At 41.0% G+C, this 25,952-nt stretch overlaps 1 protein-coding gene across 1 annotated transcript; it reads left to right on the top strand.

The window, feature by feature from the left end:
• Positions 1-8,967: 8,967 nt before the first annotated feature.
• PCNX4 (pecanex 4) lies at positions 8,968-25,276 on the top strand. The gene is made up of 12 exons (XM_065838654.2): positions 8,968-9,211; positions 12,020-12,072; positions 12,755-13,481; positions 15,083-15,262; positions 15,354-15,868; positions 16,699-16,799; positions 16,948-17,070; positions 17,328-17,691; positions 20,531-20,634; positions 21,088-22,121; positions 22,650-22,836; positions 23,192-25,276. Exons 3-12 carry the CDS (start codon positions 12,793-12,795, stop codon positions 23,441-23,443), a joined length of 3,549 nt encoding a protein of 1,182 aa, XP_065694726.1. The 5' UTR covers positions 8,968-9,211; positions 12,020-12,072; positions 12,755-12,792; the 3' UTR covers positions 23,444-25,276.
• The last annotated feature ends 676 nt before the right edge of the window (positions 25,277-25,952 follow it).

The following is a 25,952-nucleotide window of genomic DNA, read 5'->3' as shown; positions in this document are numbered from 1 at the left end:
CATTGTATGGATTGCTTTTGTCCTCATTTCAGATTTCTGACAGCATCCGGAGCTCAGGTTCTCACATGGTCTTCTAGATGTGAGGGTCATGGATTAAAAAATTAGGCAACTACCTACGCATGGATTCTGTGGAAACCTCAGAAACCTAAATCTCCATCCTCCAGCTCTATCCCACATGGTTCTTTATGAAGACTTACAACAGGTAAACAGCAATCTCATCCAGTTCAACCAAGAGAATTGCCACATCCTGCACCCAGGGATGGACAACCCCAAGTACAGGCTGAGGCCAACTGGCTGGAAAGCAGCTTTGCACAAAAGGCCCTGGGGGTCCTGGTGTACAACAAGGTGACCATGAGCCAGCATGGTGACCTTGCAGCAAAGAAGATCAACAGCCTCCAGAGCTGCATTAGGAAGATCATCTTCAGAAGGCTGAGGGAGGTGATTCTTCCTTCTGCAGCACTGGTGAGGTCACATCTGCAGTGCTGGGTCCAGTCCTGGGCTTTCCAGTACAAAAGAGGTATGGACAAACTGGAACGAGTCCAGAAAAGGTCCACAATGAGGGTTAAGGGACTGGAGAAATCTGTCATGTGAGGAGAGATTGAAAGAACTTGAACTGTTTAGGCCAGAGAAGCTCAGGAGAATCTTATAAATGTGTATAAATGCTTGATGTGAAGGAGTAAGAAGATAAATCATAGAATCATAGAATCATTTAAGTTGGAAGAGACCCTTAAGATCATTGAGTCCAACGATAACCTAACTCTAGCACTAAACCATGTCCCTAAGAAACTCATCTACATACTTTTTAAACACTTCCAGGGATGGTGACTCCACCACTTCCCTGGGCAGCCTGTCACAATGCTTCACGAGCCTTTCCATGACAAAATTTTTCCTAATATCCAATCTGAACCTCCCCTGGTGCAACGTGAGGCCATTTCCTCTCGTCCTATTGCTTGCTACTCACGAGCACAGACCAACACCCTCCATACTTCAGTCTCCTTTCAGATGGTTGTAGAAAGCCAGGCTCTTCTCAGTGGTGCCCAGTGAGATGACAAGAGGCAGTGGACATGCATTGAAATAAAGGAAACTCCATTGAAATAGGAAAAGTTTTTACTGAAAGGGAGGTTAGACGCTGGAACAGGTTGCCCAGAGACATTGTGGAGTCTCCCTTGTTGGAGATATTCAAAACCTGATGGGACGTGGCCCTGAGGAACCTGCTGTATCTAAGCCTGCTTCGAGCACGGCTTGGACTAGACAACCTCCAAAGATCCCTTCCAACCTCAACGCTTCTGTGATTCTGACTACTTAGCCAGGTTTTTTTTCCAAGTTATTGTGTTTTGCAGCAGGAAGAGCAACAATCTGTATCAACAAACTCTTGCCACTGGAAATGCTGCATTAATTGCTAGAATCACACCAGTCAGCTGGAGCGAATGTGAGTTTCTGTTGGAAGGCCTACCAACGTAAACATTATTGTTTCAGAATCGGAGCTCTGGCTGTGGGCTGTACGCCAGATTTCTTAATGTGCCTCAAGAACACAGGCATCGTTAGCCACAGTAGTAGCATCCTGAGAAGAGCCGCATGGGATAGAAATGGTAGAAGCAGCTGAAACGGTGATTGAGTCTGTACTACAGGCTCTGCTCCACCAAAAGGGCTGCGGATGCCGTAGCCCGGCCAGAAAATCACCTGTGACAAACATGTGCCAGATACGGGAAAGAGCTATGAAGATGGTTAGAGAGCACCCAATGGAGAGGCCTGGGAGAGCTGAGCTTCTCATGCTCTGGGGAAAACTGCCAGCGACCACCAGATCCTCCCGTCCACTTCTTGTCTTCCACCCAGTGCCTGGACGAGAACCATTTCATGAACATCCATTCAAAGAGAAGTATTTTGCTGTTCCATGAGTGTAGCTGGAGTGGGGGGAATGGCCAGGAGAGGTAAGGGACCAGCTGGGACAAGCTGGGACAAGGTGGACTGGCAGCCACATGTATATTTACAGTGGCAGGAGAGGGAGAGGACAAATGGGACCGTTGACTCTTGTCAACGCCATGTGGCACAACAGGCACAGAGGACATATCGTGGGGGACAGCCACCTTGCTGTGTGGCCATTCCCCAGCACCACCCAACCCACAGCTGGTAGGGAAAATTGTCCCAGCCTGAATGCTTGGTGGGAACCATCCAAACCTCATCATGCATGGAAAACGGGAATGGAGAAAAAATGGGCCTTCCCTCCCTTTTCCTGGTTAAATGATGAGCTGTGTGGTCGAGATAAGGGAGATCTCATGGCAAACCTTTTTTAATCTCCAATACCTGGAATACACTTAAGCTTTCATTTTTTCAGGCCAAATGACGTCAGAAAAAGCAATGTAAATATAATTCCTAAAGACACAAAGCTGAGGAGCAACACTCTTCCCATCTCAGAATTGTTCAGCCTCGTTTTTAAGTCCATCACGTAAGTTAGGGGAGGAGGTCTGCCTGTCTATTTACTGAGCACTTGCAGATGAAAATACTGAAGTATTAATCCATCAAGTGTATTCCAAAGCCCAATTTTGGGCCTAATAGTGTGGTCTGTAACACCAATCACAGGAAGATATTTTAACATGAATATGGCTTTAGGTTTTATAGATTTAATTGCAATGCCTGCCTGCCCCCTTCTATATAGATGACACAAAATGAAACAACTGGAGCTAGAAACTAAAGAATTCTTTATTTTGAAAAATGATTTCACATTTTTATTCAAGTTTCGCATGGTTACTTAAGTAGACCTGTTCAGGAACAAAATTAATCTTTAGGCTGGCTTTATTTTTCATTTTGTAATATAGTACATCTCCAAGTGTTGAACTATAATTTATTTCTAATCATACTAATATTTTTCTTGCACACTTAAAAATTAACATCCAAGAAAGGACGGTCTCTGCATTTTGTTACTGCTCAAGCAATTTTCACTTCAAACTATGTTATTCTTTACTCTTTGCTTTCTTGTCCAGTTCTGCACATCACAGGTCTATAATTGCCATCCTCCAAATTGAAAATACAGCCAGATTATTTCTCGCATTCAAAACAGGAGCACAAGAATAAGAACACAGGTTGACTAAGAGAAGTGTCATTGTTGTTCACTACAACAATCCCCCGAGATCCAAACCTAGTAAAGTTCCTAAGCATATATTTAATTTAAAATGTGTTAGTATTTCCATTGCCTTTGAAAGAATACGCTTTATGCTAAGTCTTCTATATAAATTCTCATTCTTCAATTATGCACAGGCCAAAGAACTTCATTGGGTAGAGGTCTGAGCACCTTGCAAGCTGAGCAGACCTAATACATCAAATGCAACTCTCTTTGTCTTTTAGAAACTAAAGTAATGGCTTTATTGTCTTTAACTGTAATAGACTCAAACTTCAATTTAAGATTTAAAATGCATAATAGAAACATGACATCCATATTAAGTGAAATTTCAGATATGAGGTTTTCTAAATTTGCAAAAGCAGCTTGCCTAGAAAGTGGTTCATTCTTAACAAATTACCTGTGACAAGTCAGGATTTCACTGATTAGCCTCTCAAATATGCATCTTCTGTTCAGAGAAGTATCTAAAAACTCATCATGCCCAGTCCTTGATGAAGAACAAGAATTCAATTCAAACTGAATGAGGCAACGCTGAGAGAGGTTCTGACATTCAGAAAGGGTAGGAGGATAAAAGAAAGAGAAAAATGACGGACTCAGTCTGCACCATTACTAAAATTAGATCATTTCTTTTGTTCTCCTGAACCTTCTGCTCTATTTGCCAGGAATCATATTAGCAACAGAAACTGTGAGAATGTGTCCAACCTTATTAGAGAAGCTGGACGCAAAGAAATTATGAAAATCCTTTTTAAATGTACTTGCACATACAAAGGAAAAAAGGCCGAGTTTTAAAATTCTCCAAGATTAGATCGAAACCAATGTCAGAAAAAACAGACATCAAACTAACAAAGCTTAATTGACAGTATTGCAGTGTGCTAAGAACCAGCATAGAACATTACTTCACCATTTGTCTATATATATACTGGTTTACTACTTAGGACAGACATGGACAGGTTTAAACAGAGGTATGTTCACAAGCTCTTCTTGAGCAACCAGTTTAACCAGTTCCTCTACCGTCTAAGGATACTATTGATTATCGCCACCCAGCAGAGCTCTGAAGGGCCACCTCTGCTCCTGGGAACCACTTTGCTGGCTGGCAGTGAATGGGAGACTGGGTGGCAGGGTGGGAGACTGATCAGCAGATCTAATGGACTGTAATGCTATACGAGCAAGGGATGGTTCTGGTGTATCCCAAAGCTGAACTCCTCAATATTGTGGAAATTCCACATGAGAATCTTCACGTTGAGGTATTTTCTCACTGCTCTGCTTTTCTGAAGACATAATTACAAGCAACAGGGAGGGACTAATTAACACTTGAAGTCAGGCATGCAAGGGAAATGCTCGTCTTTGGGTGACAAGATCAGGCTCTCTCTCTAGTTCAATTTTACTAGAACAGCAGATAATGGCTCTTCCATTATCTGAAGGCATATCTGGAAGCATAGGAGGTTCCATCTGAATATGAGGAGAAACTTCTTTACTTGGAGGTGCCAGAGACTGCAACAGGTTGCCCAGAGAGGTTGTAGAGTCTCCTTCTCTGGTGACATTCCAAACCCACCCGGACACGATCCTGTGCAATCTACTCTAGGTGAACCTGCTTTAGCAGATGGGTTGAACTAGATGATCTCCAGAGGTCCCTTCCAACCCAAACCATTCTGTGATTCTGTGATTCCGTGACTCCAGAGTCTTGTCTGTAGCCTCATGGTTAGGACATCTTTTACAGAGTGGCACAATGAGCTGGACTCTCAGGCTAAGAAGGCCCTTGGTCTCCTTCCTCTTGGTTGCTCTGCAAAAGGCAGCTCCTGGCACCTTTCAGTCCTTCTTCGGCAGTTACCGGATCGAGGTACTTTATGCACCCCCAGGAATCAGATACATGGTGACAGCAGCTCAGACCTGCTCCTGGGGTGATGTCTCCTGATGGCTAACATTGGCCACTGTCCATTCAGGGAGCATTGAACTATCCTCCAGAAACACCAACTCACTCTGTTCCCAACCTTGCACAAAGCCCAGGTGTCTCACTTAGACCGCCAAATTCATTTTTGGGGTCAATAATATGTTTTTAAGTCCTCGCAAAGTCAGACACCTGATGGCAGCGATCTGAACCTCATCTTTAATAACCAGCACATGTGAATATGACTGTTCTTAATTGGGTGAAATACTCAAGAACACAGGATGCACGTAGGTGATACAAACTTCAATATTGCTACAGTAGCTGTAATACAAGTTGTCCTTAAGCTCTAGCAGTAAAGGGTTGTGTGTCACTGGAGTGTCTCGCACACGATCTGTCTCCATTTATAACCACAACATCTGCGCGGCCAGGGACTGCGGGATAAATGACAACTGTGAAGTCCGTATGGCCACAGGACTGTTACACCCTGTCAAACTGAAGATGCAGAATATCCCATAGTCAAACCCAGGTTGTCACTTATGATTCTAGTAGTAGACAAATTTGCAATTTGTAGTTCTTTCTCTGTTCCTTTCTCCTCAGATCAGCGACAGATTCTCAAAACACAGCAACTGAAAGAGACTTCCAAGGCAAGTGAGTCTTTCTTAAAATATAAAATATTAAAATAGATTGCTTCCATAATCAAGACGTTTTCAGCATTAAAAGGAAGCAGGGAAAAATAAAAAAGGGAAAACCTTCCTTTGCTAAACAACAAAAAAGAATTCAGCTTTAAAGAATATCCTACACAAACTAAAAGGAAATCTGCAAACTCAGACTGTTTTATCCTTCACTGGCTGCAACACTTGAAGAATACAGTTCTCACAAAATCCAAACCATATTATACACAAAACTAAATTGATAAGAAATACTTTTATAGTCATAATTATGTCATAATAAATAGCCAGGTATCAGCTCTGAGATGACTTGGAGCATTTGCTCAGCAGCCATACAGGAACAGCAGCTGAATGGGAATCGATACTTCAGCTGATTAAAACTCATTACACAGATGATTGTTACCCCTGAACTCTCAATGGTCACTCAGAACTGTTACCAAAAGCCTTTGCCTTCAGGAAACCGTAGGTATCTTTCACATGTAGGAATAGAGTATTTTTTTGTAAAGATTATTTTAAAGGGATAAAGTCGCCCAGAAAGAAGCAAGCTCCCCAGTACGTCATGTTTTTCTGCCAGCCTAAGGCCATGTTGTCGGAAGGCATTACCTCCCAGGGAGCCACAGAAAAGCAGTCGTGGATAACATACATCAGCACACGCAGCTTTCCTGAAAGACACAGATAAACACAAGACAGATCTGCTACGGGATGCAGAACAAAAAGCCTGAGTAAAACGAGGAGGCAGGTTTTGCTCTGACATCTTCTGTTTGGGAATGCCACCTTACAGATCTCAATATGGCAATAATTAACTTTGAGCATCAGGATAAAAAGAATCAATAACTTCCGTGATTTGATTTGAAAGCAACCATTTTTTTTACCTAGCACTAATTCTCTTTAAAAGAATAATGTCCTACAAGTTCTGTCTTCCTCAATAGTCAGCGAATGCAATAAAGAATCTCTTTCTCATACTCTTATTGCTATATGTAAAGATGTATTCTAAACAAAAAAATCATTTTTTCGGTATATCTTTAAAGAGAAGTAAGGTCAGTAAGGAAAATATTTGCTCCTGCATGAACCATTCTAAACAAAGAAAACATTAAAAATATGGAAATATGCACAATTATCTGGGGAGTTGAGACTAATAGTCCTTTCACAAATTAAAAAGCAGCAAGACAAAAGCCAAGCCCCAAGACTGCAAATAGTTGATGTGTATCATAATTTCAAGCAGATGAGGAGCCCTACTGATTTCAGTGGGATAGTTCACATGCTTGCAGCTACACATTCTGCAATAATCCACAAGGAGGTTGGCAGAATTCAGGGTTTAGTCTGTCAGCAGGTTTTATTTTATACAACCAAGAACATTCTTAGAACTCGTAAGATTAAAAAAAAAAATCAGTGTGCTCCCTTGTCCAGTAAATAGCTTGGAGTTTGCACTGGCTGAAATTCTGGTTTATTCCTTTGAGTGAGAGTGAGATCATAGAGGCTGAGGACAGGCAAGAAGCCTTGTCTGAATTTTGAAACACAAGTGGCAGAGCTTGCAAAGAAATATATCTAATGTCTGCTTCCCTCCTGGAATTGCTGTTTAGGATTTGCATATTCCAAAAGAGAATCATCATCTTTACAGAACTGTAACTGAACTGGTAAATGAGGACAGGAGGAAACTTGTCAATGAAGAAGAAAATACCTGCTAGCGACCTTTAGTGAATTGTACAGAGATGCTATTTACTTGGAATATCTACGGGACATATAAATACTTAATATTAACAGGATTGCAAAAGATCTATTTGAAGGACAGGGTGAGTAAAGCTTAAGTCAAGGACCCTGAAAAACAAAACCAAAAGCAAACAAACAAGAGAAACAAAACAAAACCCAGTTTGTTTGAGATACTTGTATTTGTCTTCCAGCAGTCTGTGCCATGGAACTTCATTCAAAAGAAACTCAGTAAAGGTAAACGAATGTTTTTCTTTGGCAGCATTTTCCAGGTTTTACACTGGATATCCCTGCCGAACTGCTTTTTTATTATCTGAAGAATAAAGATTAACAGACCTACAAAAAAGTTCTGATGCTTCTGGTAAGAACTGATTACTGTAATTCTTTTAGCCTATCTAAAATTCTAAGCCTATGCCTAGGTGTTAAATTTTATTAGCGATTCAGATCCAAATGAATATAACTGTTTGTAAGAATTTATAGAGTGATTGTTATAACATAGATATTAAGACAAATGTATGCATGCTCTGGTGCTCTAATGAACATGCTGAGTTATATGTTTTAATATGATTAGATATAAATTATATTAAGCATGCTCACTGTATTAAATATTGTCAATGTTTAATGGGTGCAATTTGAAGCGCTAAGTAGTATTGCCGTGCTTGGATTTACATTTCCATTTGCCAGTGAATGCTCAAGTTTATTTAACCTAGAAGAAAACAGAGAATGCAGTTTTCTTCTACCTGAGGCTGGAACCTGTGTTCTCATCTAGAATTAGCTATATATAAAGAAAAACCATTAATACTCAAGATTTAGGAAACTTTTTTGTATCATGTATGAACCCTGTGGATTGAGTATTTGTGCTAAATGTTTTAATATAACACTAGAATGTTGTGTACTAAACGTTAACGTTAAATGTTGTAATGATTAAAGAAACTAATTTGGGTGGTTTTGCACTTTGATTAATGTGGGAAGACTACCGAAACTACCCAAAAAAGTGACAAAACACCAGCCTCTGACACATCCATGCCAACTTTCAAGAGGGATGGAAAGAAACTTGAAGCAACCAAAGTCATCTGAGTGACAAATTCATCAGCTATGAGGCACCAGCCCCAAGAAGCTGCGCTGCTGGAACAGAGACAGGGGCCCATGTGGAGGAACAAGCGATGGCCGCAAGCAGCCCCTGCCCGCCTTGCCACGGCTCTTCTGAGAGGAATTTTCTTCACCCTTTTCGTTTTTTTCTTCGCTTCAGGAAGCTGCCGGCAGGCCGCAGCTAGAGAGAGGCCTCACGCCTGATTCTACCATAGAAAGAGGGTGGTTGTGTGTGGAAAGCGGAGCTGCACGAAGCCGCAGTGCTGAGGAGAGGGCGCGCAGGGCTGCGGGCGGGCTCGGGGCACCATCCTGCCGTTAGGGGAAGGCGACCGGCCCCTCGCCTTCGCTCGCAGCACTTGAGCCGACCCCACCAAGAAGACACCCAGAGAAACCTGCCGGGGCCATTTCCCGCGGACGCCCAGCAGCATCCCGCCGCCGGCTGCCTCAGGCGGGCAAAATGGCGGCGGCGGCCGAGGGGAGGGAAGAGGGGGCGGAGAGGGGAGGGAGCCGCCGCGGTGAGGCCGGGCCCTGCCACCGCCGTTAGCCGCCGCCTCCACCGGCCGCCTCCCCGCCGTCCTCAGCAGCGGCGGCGGGGCGGGGAGGAGCGACCGGCCGCGGCCTGCGCCGTTCGCTCTCCCTCCGGACAGCCCTGCGGCGGGGGGGGCAGCGCTCCGCCATTCTCTCTCCTCAGCCCAGTTCCCCTTCTCCCTCCGCCCCGCAAAGCCCCCGACCTGCTCCGAGCCTGGGCCAGAGGTAGGTGCCCGCCCCGCTGAGGCTTTTTTACCGCGGCTGCCTCTCGCCGGCCGCGGCCGTTCGCCTCAGGGGTGCAGGAGCGGAGCGGGAGGCGGCGGCGCGGGGCCGGCGGGGGAAGCGGCTCAGTACCGCAGTTGCCCTCCCTGCCTTTGCCTCCGGGCCGTTCCTCGGCAGGCCCGCTGGCTGCCTGGCTTCCCTTCCCCTCCGGAGTTGAAAACAGCAGGGGGTTTATTTTTGGTCGTTTGGTTGATTATTTTCTCTCTGCCCTTGGCAGAAGACGTGAGGGGGAGTGGCTGGGTGGGAAGTGCGGTGGCTCTGGTCAGGTGCACAGGGGTGTGGGGAAGGAGGTGACCTGCGGCCCTTCGCAGAGGTGGCCCTGGGATGCGCATCCCATGACTGGATGGAGCATTTTGGCCTGAAGCGCCATGTCCCCAGGGGATGGCAGTGATTCTGCTGAGAGGCCCCTGCTCTGCTTGCCTGGCTCCGGGGTTGGAAGCTTCAACCATAGAGTTGGGGTGCAGGTGTCTGGGCATGGGGTGCACCAGGGTTTGCCTGGACAGGCAGCTCCCCCCAGGCCTTTGTCCCTCCTCTGCTAGCAGGTAGTTTATAACTTTCCTTAGTCTCGCGTGACAAGGCCTCGAAGACCACTGAGGTGAGTGTTTTTGAGCTTTGTGTGTTTCGAGAGGCTTAGATGGGCGAGAGCCGTACACACGTGTTCTCCTGTGGTCTGCTTGAAATAAACCCAAACCATGCTGAGCCGATCTGCCATCAGTTGATGTGAAGGATGGTGTTCATTTAGACAAAAATGTGTGCCCTTCTGTGAATTTCTACCTGGATTTGAGCAAGATTTGCTTTGTTACCTTTTATAATAAGGACACAGAGGAAGTTACTAAGTTATCTTTTTGTATTTGTTGTATTTCCAAGTATTTTCTTCTGACTGCTTTGAAGAATATGGTTTTCAAACATGGGATTAATAGATGGAATGTTTCATGTAGATGAGGTTCTTAGGGACATTGTGGACTTGACAGTGGTAGGTTAATGGTTGGACTCGATCTTAAAGGTCCTTTCCAACCAAAGCAATTCTATGATTCTATATTGCAGGGACAGCTTGTTAAATGACTTTATGGCGTTAAGGGCCTTTTCCCGTCCTTGTTACGAGAGAATCTGAGTGGCGCGGCTCCTGCCAGTGATGACAGACTGTTGTGGTGCGGCTTGTTTGGGTAACCAGGCAAGTTGTCGAAGTCAGGCCAGGCCTGTATGTGAGGAATGTATATTGCGGCCAGGTCCTGTAAACACTGGCTGCTGTGTGGAGTCTTGTTGCTAGGGCTTGGCACAGGAACGCCGAGACATCTTTGAAGCCCTACCTGACTTATTTGGAGGCCAGGAGGATAGTCAAGGGTATCGTTTCCATAGTTGTTGAGCTTCAGACTTGGGATTTCCATTTGTAAATAAATTCATGTCTTTTTTATGGCTCGTTTTGGAATATAGCCAAGTAGGACTATATTGTTTATGTGCGTAGATTTTTGTTTCCCACACAAAGAGGTCTGTTGTTTACCTAGAAACTGTAAGAGGAATGTTTTGTTAACATTTTGTTAGCAATGTAAACTGACAACAAACACAAATGCAGACTAGAACTTGAAACAGAAATAGTCGTTCGTAGAGCAGCTGCCAGAAAACTGCTTTTCAGGGAAAACTATGCACCTTTTGCTTCTACATTTCTTTTAAAACTCAGCTTCTGTAATCTACAGGCATATAAATCTGCATGTATTGTAACTTTCACAGCAAATTGGTTTCATGCCTATGCAGCTCTCTAAGCAGTGTTTCTTTTTCTAAACCAAGTTGGCCGAATTGTGATTTATTTTTTTAATTACATTTGAAATTTGGTTTTAGTTGGGTGTGTCCCCGTTACATTTTCAAATTCCTGAGCTGACTGCAATGAATTCCCCTCTCCATTGTCAGCATGTTTCTTTTCCATTAGGACTGACTGCTGCTTTCTCCATCCCTAAAGAAACTTTCAGTGACTTAAAATAGTATGACCAAAAAAACCTCTTTTTTTTTCAGTATTCCATGTTCAGTATTCCAATTGAAATTCCAATTTGGAATTTTTACTTTAAAAAAATATATTAATAATAATAATTCTACAGCCTACATGGAGAGTAGTTACAGAGCCTGTGGGGTCCTGCTTTTCATTGACTTAGTGGACCCTGAATGCAAATTTCCAGTTGTGATAACGCACATGAATGGGCCTTAATCTCCTTTGCACTGTTTCTAACTTAGTCCCCTGATGACCAGTATCTACCTACAGTCAAGTGATTGAAATCTGTTTAAATGTAAGGAGTAAATTGTTCTCAGAAGTGCCTAAAAGCTTTTAATGTTATAGAAAGAAGGGATCACAGTAGTTTGGAAACTCCCTGGCAGCCGAGCGTTTGGTTTTTAATGTATCAGCAGTGATGGCTAATAGATATTCAGCAGATTATACAGGTGCAATAGAAGAAAGTCAGAATTTCAGTACTTGGGCATCTCTTAATGCACACCAATATATTTTTTAGAATTATTATTAATGAAGTATGCTAGCACTGCAGTTTTGTGCTGTTTTGTCACCCTATTTCTTAGCTTGAGTATTTCTATTGTCATTCATGAATTCTTGCTTTCATTGACTGTAGCATACAATTATATTTGAATGTCATAGTTACCATCTTACATTCATTTTTTCTACATTGCCCGATCCTCTCTAAATGAATATTCATATCTGAATTCTATTTGCTTCATTTTAAATGTTTACAGGTATCTTTTTTCCTTTTTTTTTAGGTTTCTCTATTGACATACAGAAGAATATATGCAGATTCTGCCACAACTCACAAGTATTGCATTTATTTTTTTATTTTATATGTTTTAGGAAATGAACTCTTTCTGTCTTGTCTAGTGCTTAGTACAGTGATACCCTGTTCTGTAACTAGGCTGTGTAGGGAGGACAGTAAAAATAATCATGTGAAAAACAGTTTTTAATGCTTCTACTAATACATTTTTTTTTTACAGTTAATTTCGTAAAGCTTTGATTTTTACAGGGACCTTGGGTGACTGTGTCCTGGCATCTAGTTGGCCATTCACTGTAATCACTGTCTCTTCTGTTTGTATATGGAGATCCTTAACAGGATTAATCGGAATTAGAGGGCTGTGGCAAAATGCGACTGGAATCAGGGCAGGTGGAAAAATAAAAAGCAGTTTTAGGAAGGTGTGGTGGTGTGGAGATGAGTTGGTTTTATCGTCTCCAAGGGATGGATTATATGTTTTATTTGTTCCATAAAGCTTCAGATCATGAACATATTCTTTATTTTAAAATAGTCTTTTCCCATTTTAGGTGTTTGCTTAGTAGTTGTATTCTGGCAGATTGTGTGGGTGCTTTAGGATGATGTATACTAACATTAACATGTCAGAATTCCACTGTAATTTGGAAAATGAAAGTAGGACAAAATAATTCCCTGGTTCATTTCTGAGTTCCAGATTCAGTAATGTTTCCTTCTTTTCCTTTCTGTTCTCTTACAGGAAAAATGATATTCATCCAGCATTCCTGAGTCATAAGAATGGGTCCAGATGTACCTCTGCTGAACGATTACAAACAGGAGTTCTTCTTGAAGCGCTTTCCACAGACTGTGTTGGGAGGTCCCCGGTTTAAATTAGGCTATTGTGCCCCTCCTTACGTATATGTGAATCAGATTATTCTTTTCTTGACACCATGGGTTTGGGGAGGAGTAGGAACACTTCTGTACCAATTAGGCATTATGAAGGACTACTATACCGCAGCACTTTCAGGAGGACTGATGTTTGTGACTGCACTTATTCTTCAGATGACAAATCTATATGCCAAACAGAAAACAGTGACAGTAGAAAGAATGCAAATTCAGAATACCCTAACAGATGAAGATGAGTTTGAATTTTCCAGCTGCGTAGGTTCAGAGACTGTAAAATTTATTATTCCTGGCAAGAAGTATATAATCAACACTGTATTTCATTCCCTTCTGGCAGGGGTATTGTGTGGGTTGGGAACTTGGTATTTGCTGCCAAACAGAATAACCTTGCTGTATAGCAACATTGGAGGAACTGTTGTGATCTTTGTGTTTGGATGGGTGACGATATGTATAGGAGAGTATTCATTAATCATAAATACAGCTACGGAAACAGCTACTTTCCAACCACTGGACACTTATGAAATCACTGCTCTGATGAGACCTTTCTACATTTTTGTCTTTATTGCAGTGGATCTTGCACACAGGTAAACATAATACAACATTTAGCCAATTACAGTAATGGTTATTCTGTATGTTTTTAATGAGACAGATTAAACTATTCTTCTGAGGAAATTTTATTTTGATATTTTAATCAATGGTAGGAACTCCAAAGAAACAAGCTAGAAGAGCATATGATAAAAATTGAGTCTCAATGCTGTGCATAAAAGCATTCCACGTAAATTAGGGAGAGCAGTTACAGCAGTTTCTAAGTAAGGGACAGCTAAAATTATCTTCTACTGTGTAGAACATTTGCATCAGCATCCTTTTAATGGGCGTGATTTCAAAACACGTGTTCCTGACCTGGAATCATAAAACAAAACACTGCCAAGTTCAGGAGCACTGGATTTATATCCAGATATAATCCTGGAATATTTTTTTATTTAATCTCTGCAAAATTATTGCCGAGGGTTTTACGTTATAGGCAAAAAGGACCTTGAATTTAGTTTTAGTTAATGGATAAGCAAAATCTATTATATAAATTTTGAACTTGGATTTTTAAATTGTTTTGTAATACAAAAGAACTATGTTGATCTACAAATAGACTTTTATATTTTCACTGTTGAGATGCATGTATTAACTAAAGTAGAAGCTCTTAAAGCGAGATTCTTTTAAATTTACTTTATGCATTCTTCGTCCCTGTTGGGTGATATTCGTATCACTTTGTCACATGTACATATTTTATGGTTGGGGTACTACAGATGCATTTAAAAAAGGCATACTTGGTTCTCCTAGTATTGCACTTAGAGATGTCTTTGTTAATGATAGTGATTAATTTCTAATTAATAATAATTTACGCTAGTTGCCTCGTCAATTATGAAATAACAATTATACGCGTGTTCTTGGATCCCAAATTCTTCTAATTTCCTGAGGAGAAAATTTAGATGTTTGTTAGGTTCCTGACAAAATTTCCTTGAGGCTTATTTATTTATTTAGTAAAAAATAAAGAGAAACCAAATATCTTAGCAGTCCAACTTTGAGTTATTAGCTAGCTGGTGAACAATGTATGACTTAGAATTTATGCAGATTTCTAATACTGATCTCTGCATTTTTACAGGGAGATTTTAATGCTTTTATGTAGAAAATAATATATTCATAAAGAGAGTTAATCTCTTGGTGTACAGGTGACATGCCAGTTCTTTCAGTGTTAACACATCTTGTGTCTTGGACTTGCATAAAGTTTCACTTTTCTAATTCTGAAAATAAGTACTTGGCATGTTTTTGATCAAATGGTTGAGGTCCTGGAGCTTGTGGACCTTTCTTTTTGCACAAGTATTTCTTGAGTGTATTATCACAACAGTATCAAAACAATTGGGATATTTACATCACTTGACTCATCTGCATAATCTGAAGGCTTCAGATCCTTTGAATGAAAAATTAGCCTGTGTTCTGTTCTTCTAATCAGTGTCTTACTACCCCAAGCATAAATGTATGTCCTTATATTTACTTTTAAAAGATGCTAGCTGAGGTTTTGTAGATTAATATGCTTATATGTCTGGATTTGCCGTAGTAGTTAAGCAAAAATTCTGCCCACACATCAGTTATCTTTTCCTTCACAGAAGTCAAATACATTTCTTCTTTTATCCAGGTTTGCTGTCAACGCACCCATTCTAGAACAGACAAACCAGATTTTGCACATCGTATTTCTTTTTCTGCCGTTTTTATGGGCAATGGGAATTCTGCCCCCGCTTGACGCACTTTTTCTGTGGGGAATGGAACAACTGTTGGAGTTTGGACTAGGAGGTTCACCTATGTCAAGTAACACAAAGTAATTGTTGTTTATATAATTGTGAAATATATCAAGATTGTTTATAACCTTTTTCTTTTCAAGCAAATCTTTTTTATTTTCTCCTTCACAGGTTATTAGTAATGTTTCTCATTTCTGCTGGAACAGCAATAGCATCGTATTTCATTCGCAGCACTCTCGGTGTGATCCTCTTCATGACTGGATTTGGGTTCATACTGAGTCTTAATCTAAGCGAGATTGGTTTTGCCTTCAAACACACCATGATCAGCCATTTAGCCTCCAGCAAATCTAAAAATATGCGCAGAGGTCTTAGAACGCAATTTGGGTGGAGGGAATTTATTTTTTATTTGACTGTGTTGACATTTGCTCTCATAGAAGCCGGCCTGCTGCATCATTTTGCAGGCTTTTCGTCATTTTCCAAAGCCAGTCCTCAGGCTATAGCGAGTTACATTCTGATCGTATTACTTACAATTACGTGGATTCTTAGAGAGATTCAGAGAGTGTACTTGTTTGGTGTCTTCCGAAACCCCTTTTATCCAAAGGATGTCAGGACTGTGACTGTGTTCATGGAGAAGCAAAGAAGGCTGATCAAAGTTGGTGTTGTCAGGAGGATTTTACTAACACTAGGTAGGAATACACACTGTCTGTTGTTTGTTAGATGATGCTTGTAGGAAGATTGAAAGAACGTGAGAATTACTGTATGTGCAAGATTCTATGAATGAACTAAGAAAAGCCAAGTGGCTGGAAGTATTTGCTAATATTTTGCTAAATTGTGCTTTGAGGTCAAAATTACTGGTTCAGAATATTTGAAAGTGATTAGTGATTGTATTTATTTCCTTTTTAGGGGTAAGCATAAAAAGTTGAGCTTTTTTAAAAATCCAGGTCAGAAAGCAAGGCCTGTTAAAGGATTTTAGTTATCAGTACTCACTTTCAAAATAAAATGGCTCTTGTAGATTTTCTTTTTAAAAGCAACTCAGAACCAAAAGTGAGTTGGCTCACCTAGCTGACTAAATATTTGGTTCTTGCAATTTGCTGGTAAAGGGAACAAACTCCTTTCTGGTAGGTTATGGACAAATGTACCTACTTAGGGGGAAGCAAAGTTTGATCTAAATTATTTTGTTTCATAAATAAGCATCAGTTTGGGGAAGTGGATTGATGAGTGCTATTCACATGTTTATTTTTACTTATTTGAGTATTCTCACTCTCTTGGGGAAACAACAGAAAAGTAATAGTAAGTAACAACAAAGCATCAGCATAAATGTTTACCCTCTTGGGCTATTAGTGCAAATACGCTGTTTGATATCCTGGAACCATAATACAAAGAGGAGTTTGTAATAATGAAGGGAAAAGTTATCTTTTTACGCTATGATTTCCATTCTGCAATAAAACTGCTTACCTCTGTAGACTTTAATTGTGTTTTTTAAAGAAAATCAATGATTCTTTTATTTCACTTACAGTGTCTCCGTTTGCTATGATAGCATTCCTGTCACTAGACCGTTCGCTACAAAATCTTCATTCTGTGTCTGTTTGCATTGGATTCACAAGAATATTTAGGATGGTAATTTGAATTTTTAATATGTTAGCCTAAGAAATCATCTTCTACATGATTTAAGTGTAAAGGTGACTTGGAAGAAATATTCCAGGTCACGAAAGCCGATATAGATAAGCAGATTTTTAAATGTATACCTAACATATGTTTATTTTAGGTCTGGCAGAATACAGAAAATGCTCTACTGGACATAGTGGTTGTGTCAATAGCGCAAATGTTGGTGTCTAATCCAGACCTCTGGTGGAACAGGAGCCTTGACACAGGAATCAGACTCTTGCTGGTAACTGTCATAATGTAAATTTAAGCTGATAGTTGTCACTAAAAGTCTTTGTTACCTTGCCCTCCCCTATTAGAGAATTTTAGAGTCCAGGACCCAGCAAATAGAGGATGAAAAGCTGTGTACTAATATATACGCTCCAATAACAGTCAATAATAATCACACTTCTTAAAATTGTTGTAGATAAGGCAGCTTTGGAAGTGCTGAATGTGATACTATAGAGTATAAAAATAAACGTGCTTGTTCTATGTATTTCATAGGTTGGTCTCCTCCGGGATCGGCTGCTTCAGTTTGTCTCAAAGCTGCAGTTTGCTGTAGCTATTCTGTTGACATCATGGACAGAGAAAAAACAACGTCGTAAATCTACCGCCACCTTAATCACGCTCAATGTCATTTTCTTCCCGATCCTGCTGACCTTCATTGCTGTCTCCGCTCTCCTTTCTTCTCCCTTGCTGCCGCTCTTCACGCTACCAATATTTTTGATTGGGTTTCCTAGACCTGTGCGAAGCTGGCCGGGACCTGTGGGCGCTACAGCGTGCGTTTGCTCCGACACGGTGTACTACCAGCAGCTGGTTCTCAGTCTGGCTGGTGCTCTGCAGTCTGCACTTGCAGCCGGTAGCCTAGGTAGGTATTCTGCTGACACTGCGAGGGAACGTAGCTAAATGTTTTAGGGAACGTGAGTTTGCTGGAGAATAGGAGAATCGTAGCATCTGATGTAAACCATGTGTCATGGTGGTAGGTTAAATCTGATATTCAGAGCTTGTTCAATTGAGGAAAAAGTGGTTACTGTTATCCTTCTCAGACGTCTCTACTTGTTACACTCTTGTAAGAAAATAATTCTGCTTTGTTGTCTTTAAAATAAGGAGAAACTAGTGATGAAACAGTATAAATCGTAATCTTTTTCTATTTTAATATTGTTGTCCCAGTGTGTATACGAATGAGCCAAATTTAGCACACAAAGATGAGAGAGTATTTATGACAGAGATGTGCAAGCCTGGATGCTGGAATAAAGCCAGCAAGAAAAGTAAAAGGCATTATGTACAAAATCTTATCACTGCATTCACACCCTAAAGAGCCAGTTGCTAACACATTTGCATATTCCATTACATGATCCTTTTAACATATAATGAGCAACGTTCATGGTTGTGTGTGTTTGTGTCTGTCTCTGCATCAGTCACGTTACTCATGGTTTGGAAGGTGACTTGGCTAATTTGGCAGTGTTAATTAGGTACGGTGAACATGGCCTGGATGTTTGTAAAATATAATACATGGTGTAGCCTAACTAGGAGTAAACAGTTGAGAACAGAACCAACTTAATGTCATATTAGGGTAGGGTTGTACCAGCGCTTGTGGTCGTAAAGCCTGTGAAAGACATCGTGAAGGGTATTTCACAGAATTAAATAAACAGAGGTGAAGAGTCTTTTTCCCAGCTGGAGACAGATTAACTGTTAAAATTGCAAGCTCATTTTCCTGAGAAATAAATAGTCTTTGTGTAACTTAAATAATCAAAACATCATTGCCTTTAGACAAGAGGCAAATATTTACGTAAGCCTCTTGGAAAATGGTTTGTGACTAGAAAAAAAAGTGCTAATATTTAAAGACAGTGGAAGGTTACCTTAATCGCACTTTCCCGGAGACCATATGCAAGGGCTTTACTAGGAAATGTTTGCTGCACTTCTAGTGCTGGTATAGAGAGAGGTATTAAAAGAATAAAAATAGGAAGCTTTTTTCCTCTAAGGAAGAGAGACACTTCAGTTTGCCTACTGCCTGTGTATGTTTTTTAGATATATTATAGATATATTACGTAATGTGTATTTGTATTTATATCTGTCTGATATACAGCTGTTATATCTATCTATACATATTACATTCCCACATAGCCATCGTGACTGTTATGGCATGTATGCCTCAGATTAAATAATTTAAAACACCGGTCTTGAGGGGGAAAAAAGACTCTTCTTTAATGGGAGTATCTGTGAATTAATGTCTTCAAGCAAGAAAAAATGTGGTGTTCTCAGATGAGTTCAAAATGAAGAGGTACAACTTTGTGTGTCTCTATTTTAATTTAAAACCATACTTTTTTCCTATGTAAAGGAGTTTTAGTAGCTTTAACAGCCAGCAAGAAAAGAATTAAAATCTTTGCAAAATGTTAGCAAGAAAATGCACTTCATTAGCTCAGCGGGATAGAAGAGCTTACTTAAATTTTAACTACAGCTTAATGGTTGGTTTCACTGATGTCATTGTACAATGTTCTAAAACTAAAATTCTCTGTGCAAGTGAGCGATCACTTGGATGTGAGTGGGAGCAGAAGCAGGTCACAAACTGGCAGCAAATGTTGTGCGCAAGAGCAGCACAATTGTACTGGAGAAGTTGACAGAAGGCTGTAACTTAAAAGAAATACAGTATAACCACTGGTCGCTAGGTCGCTCTTTTTATTGAAAAAGGTAGAAGAGAGGAAAAAGTACCCTTTTTTTTGGTTTCTTTTGGACAAGAGTGTCATATCATTTTTACAGTGCGAGCCAGATTGTGGGATTTTTGAGTACTAATGAATTTTATGCGTGACCCGAAGATGTTCAGGACTTCATTTTCCAACTCCAGTTTAATTTGCGTGGCTGAATTTTTGATGATATCAACCTTAAGGCATCAGATTTCTTACACACACACTTTAGGAAGACTTTAGGTGATTTCTACTGCATCTGCTGTTAGCGTTCAATGTGCACGATACCGATTCACACATCTTTAAAGATGAGCAGGTGCTCTTGAAAATGTAGATCTTTATATCTGCCTTTATTTATGTATCTATAAAATGGATGTGATACTATCACACTTGATCAGAATCATTTACATGCTGGATTTTGCATCCTATGGAATATATTCTAATCATTCTAGAATACAGACAAGTCAATTCAGGAACTGGTAGCGCAGGTAACAAATCCTATTGACTTAGATTTTTTTATTTCTCCCGTAAAAAATAAACTTCATATTCCACAGCAAATAGGGCCATTGAGATACTCGTGTACTAGATGATGATTCTTTAATGCATTCAGCAGTCATAAGAACTTTAGATATGCAGGTGACATTAGGGGTAACTGTGCACTTGGAAATTCAGCCAAAAATTACCTTTTATCATGAAAGCTGGGTCTACCAAGGAACTGAAGATGAGGTTGCTCAACCCTGGTCCCCTGTGAATGTTGTAGTCCTGCAGTTCTGTGAGGGTTTCCCAGTTTGTCACAGCTTTTTCAAAGATAGCGGAATGATTTCAAGATCTAGCTTTGCAGGTAGTTCCTTTAAGATTACAGGGTACTAGTTTGCCAGTTTTAACTGATTTTGATGGCGATACAGAAATATTTTTTAATTGCAGAGTTGAGCTCCTCAGTTGGCTTGTAGAAAATATTTTCATCAGTAGAATACCACAGTAATACCATAGTTTTTGTTGTTTGTTTGTTCGTTTTTCCTTGTCTAGGTCTCTTTCTCCCTGGCTCACATTACTTGTGCCGTTTTCAGGACAGACTGATGTGGATATTGGTGCTAGAAAAAGGCTTCACTTACTGTGGCGTTAACATTAAGGTAACTGCATGCTGAGGACTGACATAGTCATGTTTGGAAATCTTGCTGATACTTTGCTGTATAACATTTCAACAATGTAACTCATTTACCTGACCTTACAGTCAATTTTTGAAGATGAGCGTTACTGCTATATAGTCTTGCAATTGATATGCTTAGCAGATGTGAAAAGTTTATCATCTGTGTTGTGATACATCTTTAATAAGCTGGCTAATAAGATCATCTATATGAGACAAATCTTTATTTTATTCAAGACATTGATCTGTGTCTAATATCGTAGTGAGTGCTCTGCTATTACTATTACCTCAAGTTAGATTTGTAGGTTCAGTTGAGGAAATATTGACAGCGGCGCATGTCTTTGTTCAGAAAAAACATATTGCAAGAAAACAGCTTGCTAGTGTTTAAGGATATGTACTGGTGAAGAATAAAACCAAATTGTGTTCATTCATGCTCTAGGGCCTAGAATTGCAGGAAACCTCTTGTCATGCTGCTGAAGCTCACAGAGTTGATGAAATTTTTGAAATGGCCTTCGAACATCAGGAGCACACAAAGATTCTATCTCCTAATCGCCATTTTGGGCACATTTTGACTCCTTGTACGGTTCTACCTGTGCGGCTGTATTCCGATGCCAGAAATGTGTTATCTGGAATAATTGACTCTAATGAGAATTTAAAGCATCTGAAAGATGATTTCATTAAAGTGCTTGTATGGATGCTAGTCCAGTATTGTTATAAAAAATCAAAAACATGGGAAAGCCCAGGCAATGCTGACAACAAAAAAGGATCATTTCTAGAAAATCAGCATAGCGGTGCCATAGAAAGAGCCAGTCCTCTGAGGGAAGAAGATAGCTTTAGTGTCGATACAATTGAGGACTGGACTGATGACAGTGACGTTTCTGATCTTGAACCCAGTGGCAGAATGAAAGACAGAAAAGAACCCGGGCAGTTGGGAACTACACCAAAAGTACACCTGTCTATTCCAGGATTTGTAGAAGCACAGAGCCAAGACATCCCACAAGAAACATCACCAGAAGATAAATTATACAGAGCTGTTGCGCTGGGGCTTCCTGCTGTAGACAAAGGGAAACAGCAAGAAGTTTTACCTCAGGTTGCATTTAGTTGCTCTTACTCGGAGCTATTGAGCATCCCTGAAGAATGGAGAACAGCCCCAGTGCCCGCATCCAAAGTCAACGAAATGCGGCGGAGGTTTCCAGAAGAATGGTACCGCTTCGTTTTGAGTCAGCTGGACTTCTTTCATCTGAAAGAAAAGCCTTCTAATTTACTTGAAGACCTTCTGAAAGACAGAGCTTTGAAAGACTTGTACATCCACGGAGTGTTGTCATGTTGTTTTGGCCTGTTTGGGCTGGATAACACGGTGCCCGTCGCGAGCCACGTGTTCAGAGCGTACACCGGCGGGGTTCCGTGGTCTGTTGGTTTGGACTGGCTGACCAGCAAACCGGAGCTGTTCCAACTTGCACTGAAAGCGTTCAGGTAAAAGAAAAATATGCCCTCAGATTATAAAAATGGTATAAAAAGTCCTGTGCTTTGAAAGGAAGAGTAGTTACGTTAAAATCCTATCGTTTAAATAGATTTGTAACTTCTTCCTATTGAAATATTGTCTGTAACCCCAGGCAGTGAAGAGGCAGATTCCTTTTCCCTTCCCTGGAGCAGCTGCCTCCAACATCTATGTTAGGTGGGGGGAAAAAAGACCCATTTTCATTGTCTCCATAATCTTAAGTGAATTGTGATGGAGTTAGACATTTGACACTTTCCATTATCAGGCAACGGGAAGAGTGTTTGAGGTGAACAAAGATGTTTAAGCTGATGTGTTTTACATCTGGCTGAGCTAAAAGCATCCCCGGACTGACTGCAGTGACTCAGCTGACCAGCAAGAACTGACAAACTTTCTGCTGCTTGAGAACATTTGATGGTGCTTTCCTGCCTTGTGTAGCTTGCAGAGGCTTTTTTTCCTCCCATCTTGTGCTGCACTACTTACTGTACGGCTTTTGTACCTTTCAGATACACTTTTAAACTTATGGTTGACAAAGCAAGCCTGGGCCCAGTCGAGAACTTCAAAGAGCTGGTGAACTGTCTGGAAGAATATGAGAACGATTGGTACATTGGGCTGGTATCGGATCTGGAGTGGCGGCAAGCGGTTCTTCAGGAAAAGCCCTACCTTTTTGCACTGGGGCATGACCCAAACATGGTAAGTAGAAAAACTACTAGTAAGTAAGATCCTTTCCTTTCCACTGCCTTTTTCTTTTTTTTTTCCTGCTTTTTAATTGTTTTCCAAAACACAAAAGCTGTGTAACCAAAGTTTGTTCATACTAGACAGGAGCTGACACCACTGTTGCCAAAAGTCACATCACATTGTTCTTCAGATGCACCAATATTTCTTGATTATCCTCACAGATGGAAGAATTGAGGAGACCAGTTGCCATTTTAAATGGAATGATATTGATAGTATGCAGTCCCAAAGCTTCAATAGTGCGTTGTAACTAAAGTGCTTGTGTATCTGCTCAGAGAACATATTGAACGTTTTGATATGTTTGTCCTTAAAGGGAATTTACACTGGGCGAGTCCTCACGCTTCAGGAATTGTTAGTGCAAGTGGGAAAACTCAATGACGAAGCTGTCCGAGGTCAGTGGGCAAATCTGTCCTGGGAGCTGCTGTACGCTACAAACGACGACGAAGAACGCTACAGCATCCAGGCGCACCCCGTCCTGCTGAGAAACCTGACGGTGCAAGCTGCCGACCCGCCTCTCGGCTACCCCATTTATTCATCTGAACTCCTGCATCTGCCTTTGTTTTAGAATGCGGTAGCACGTTTTTTAAAATTATTATTTTGTATTTTCCATCTGCACGTGGGGAATCAAAAGCTCCTGCTGCGTTTCTACACTACAAATAAGATTTTACTCCCAAAGTGGCGTTGGATGGCAGTGCCGAGCCAGCGGCCACAGTTCGCAGGTAAATGGTGCTAAGCCAGAACCTTCAGCGGGCGGGAAGTTCCGAACTGTTTTCTTGCTGCTGGAACATGAGACACCGTTGCCTGTGCGGCTGATGAGCCAGGAGATGCTGAAATTCTCTTCTCCAGTTTAGAGAAGAGCAGCATAACTCTGACCATTAACTATTTTTGGTGCATTCTCATTTTTTTTTTATGTATATGATTTTTTTTCTTGTTAATAGTTGGACAGGTGACTTGCACTGACAGGTTACAGCTCACTGTAGTACCGTCAACCGCGGGGTTGGTAACCAAAGTGTACAGATGACTATTTATATGATTGGTTTTTTTAATTCTGGCCATTTTATATTGGACCAAGTTCAGTTTTTAGCATTTGTGATAATATACGACTTTAGCTGATCTTCCTTCATTGTAGTGAGTTATCAGCTATGCTTTATCAAAGCTGTAAGGGATGATTTTTACCAGAGTACTTGTTTTGAGGGCAAAGAATTTCTACAAAACATTGTGCATTCTGACACATTAACAACCTGTGTGACCCACAGATGAAAGTGAACAGGTGTAATTAGCGGAGAGAAGGAATTTAAGTCCAAATGGATTAATTTTAGTCCTTTCTTCCAATATCCAGATATTTTTAATATATATATACACACACATATGTTGTCATTTGCAACCTATGTCCACATCACTAACCAGTCTTCCACAAATATAGTGAGAGCTTAATGACTGGGGGCAGGAGCAGAAATCCACCTGTCTGTGCCACAATTAATAGGGTTAGAACAGAATTTGACAATTGGTTTGTTACAGTGTTACAGGTCTCCTTGAAAACAGGTCTAGGTCATCGCTCTAGTGGCTTGTTCATCCTGTTCATTACCACCGGTCGTTAGCACGTAAATGCCTTTTCTCTGTAGATCAGTAGCGATGGTGTTGTCGCTGCTGCAGATGCCAAGTGGGGTGTAGGGAATTGTCCTCCTTTAACCTATAGGATCAGTTTAAAACAGATCTGCTCCATAACTGAATCCATGCTGGTTTAGAACACCCAGAGTTGTATAATTTGGAGCATGTTTATTACTTTTACTCCTCACAGCCTTTTTTTTTGATCGGTGACCATGAATGATTTTAAAAAAATACACAAACTATGTAGCAGAATTCAGAAGCGGTAAGGAAATACCTGTAAAACTCCACGGTATGTAACGTAACGTAATTCACACAGGACATTGATGGAAGCAGCTTTTAGATGGTGGTTGGTAGCTGCGCGGGAGCATAAATAACAAAGTGCTGATAACCTAAAGTCACTTTGCTTGGCCGTGAACTGTAGCTGGAAATACAGAATTGTGGAAAATTATCTGGACGGGCCTTTTAGAGAACACCTGTGTCTCAAAAGGAACTACTGGCAAATGTTTATTCTGATTTAGAACTTTAATTACCCGGAGTATCACCAACTCATTGAGTAGTTCACTCCAGTTCTTTGCTGTCCTTGCAGCAGCTGGAAAGTTTGGGGTTTTTTCTTAAATCTAATTAAAGCTCCCTGCCTCATTGTAAACCTCTTACTCCTTGTCTTCTGTACGGTCACAGAAAATTTACCTTTTTATTTTTTTTCAGCAACATTCTATTTGAAGGTGGCTGTCATTTCTGCCCTCGTTCTGTCTTCTGCAAACTGAATAAACTAGTTGAGGAAAAAAATGAAGAGAGCTGTGATCCTTTTCTGCTGCTTTCCCCTGGTTCCCTCCGTGTGGTACCCAGCCTGCTGGAGAACCGGCCCAGGTGTTGAGCAGAGATCCGCATCGGTACCAGATGGAGGAGCAGAATCAGTGATGGGCAGAATTCCTGTTTGTGCTCAGGAATGTGGAGCTGGAACATCCTGTCCCCTCTGTCGCAGACAGCGACTCCTACAGCCCTTTAGTCATTAATATACTCGGCTGGTTCGCACGTTCCAGTATGTTTTGCAACAGTATGACCTCCCACTCACGTTATGATTTTTCTGCAACCCTGTTTAGATTTGTTTCTTGGCAGAACCACGAGTTGCAGCCTCTTGTTCCATATCGCAAATTTGTGCAGCTGAGTGCCCCTGTGAAGTGTGGTGTTTTGTTCGTGTGCTCTTGAACTTGTGTCCTGTTTCTTTGGGACCATTTATCAAGAATTTAGGGCACCTTCAAGCCTGGTCTTGTCTGCAGCTCTTGTAAACATCTATGTTGCTGTTCGGTTCAACATTAGTACTGGACTAAATATCCAGGACTGAGCTGATGACGGGTTCCCCAAAGTTTTCCTGTGTGACTGCTGCTAGCTGTTGTGTTTTCTGACCCGCTGTGTGCATCAGCTTTCCTGTAATTCTTATCAATACCTGTTTGCTTCACAGACTGCGA

Source organism: Patagioenas fasciata, chromosome 5 (assembly GCF_037038585.1).
Source record: "Patagioenas fasciata isolate bPatFas1 chromosome 5, bPatFas1.hap1, whole genome shotgun sequence".
Taxonomy (NCBI): domain Eukaryota; kingdom Metazoa; phylum Chordata; class Aves; order Columbiformes; family Columbidae; genus Patagioenas; species Patagioenas fasciata.
Note: the sequence above shows the minus strand (reverse complement) of the source record. Positions and strands in the feature narration are given on the sequence as shown.

Excerpts from the sequence above, each read along its gene's own strand:
- PCNX4 (XM_065838654.2), top strand. The coding sequence starts at position 12,793 with ATGGGTCCAGATGTACCTCTGCTGAACGATTACAAACAGGAGTTCTTC. Across the intron at positions 20,635-21,087 it reads ACTGTGGCGTTAACATTAAG|GGCCTAGAATTGCAGGAAAC; the intron begins GTAACTGCATGC and ends TTCATGCTCTAG. Across the intron at positions 22,837-23,191 it reads TGGGGCATGACCCAAACATG|GGAATTTACACTGGGCGAGT; the intron begins GTAAGTAGAAAA and ends TTGTCCTTAAAG.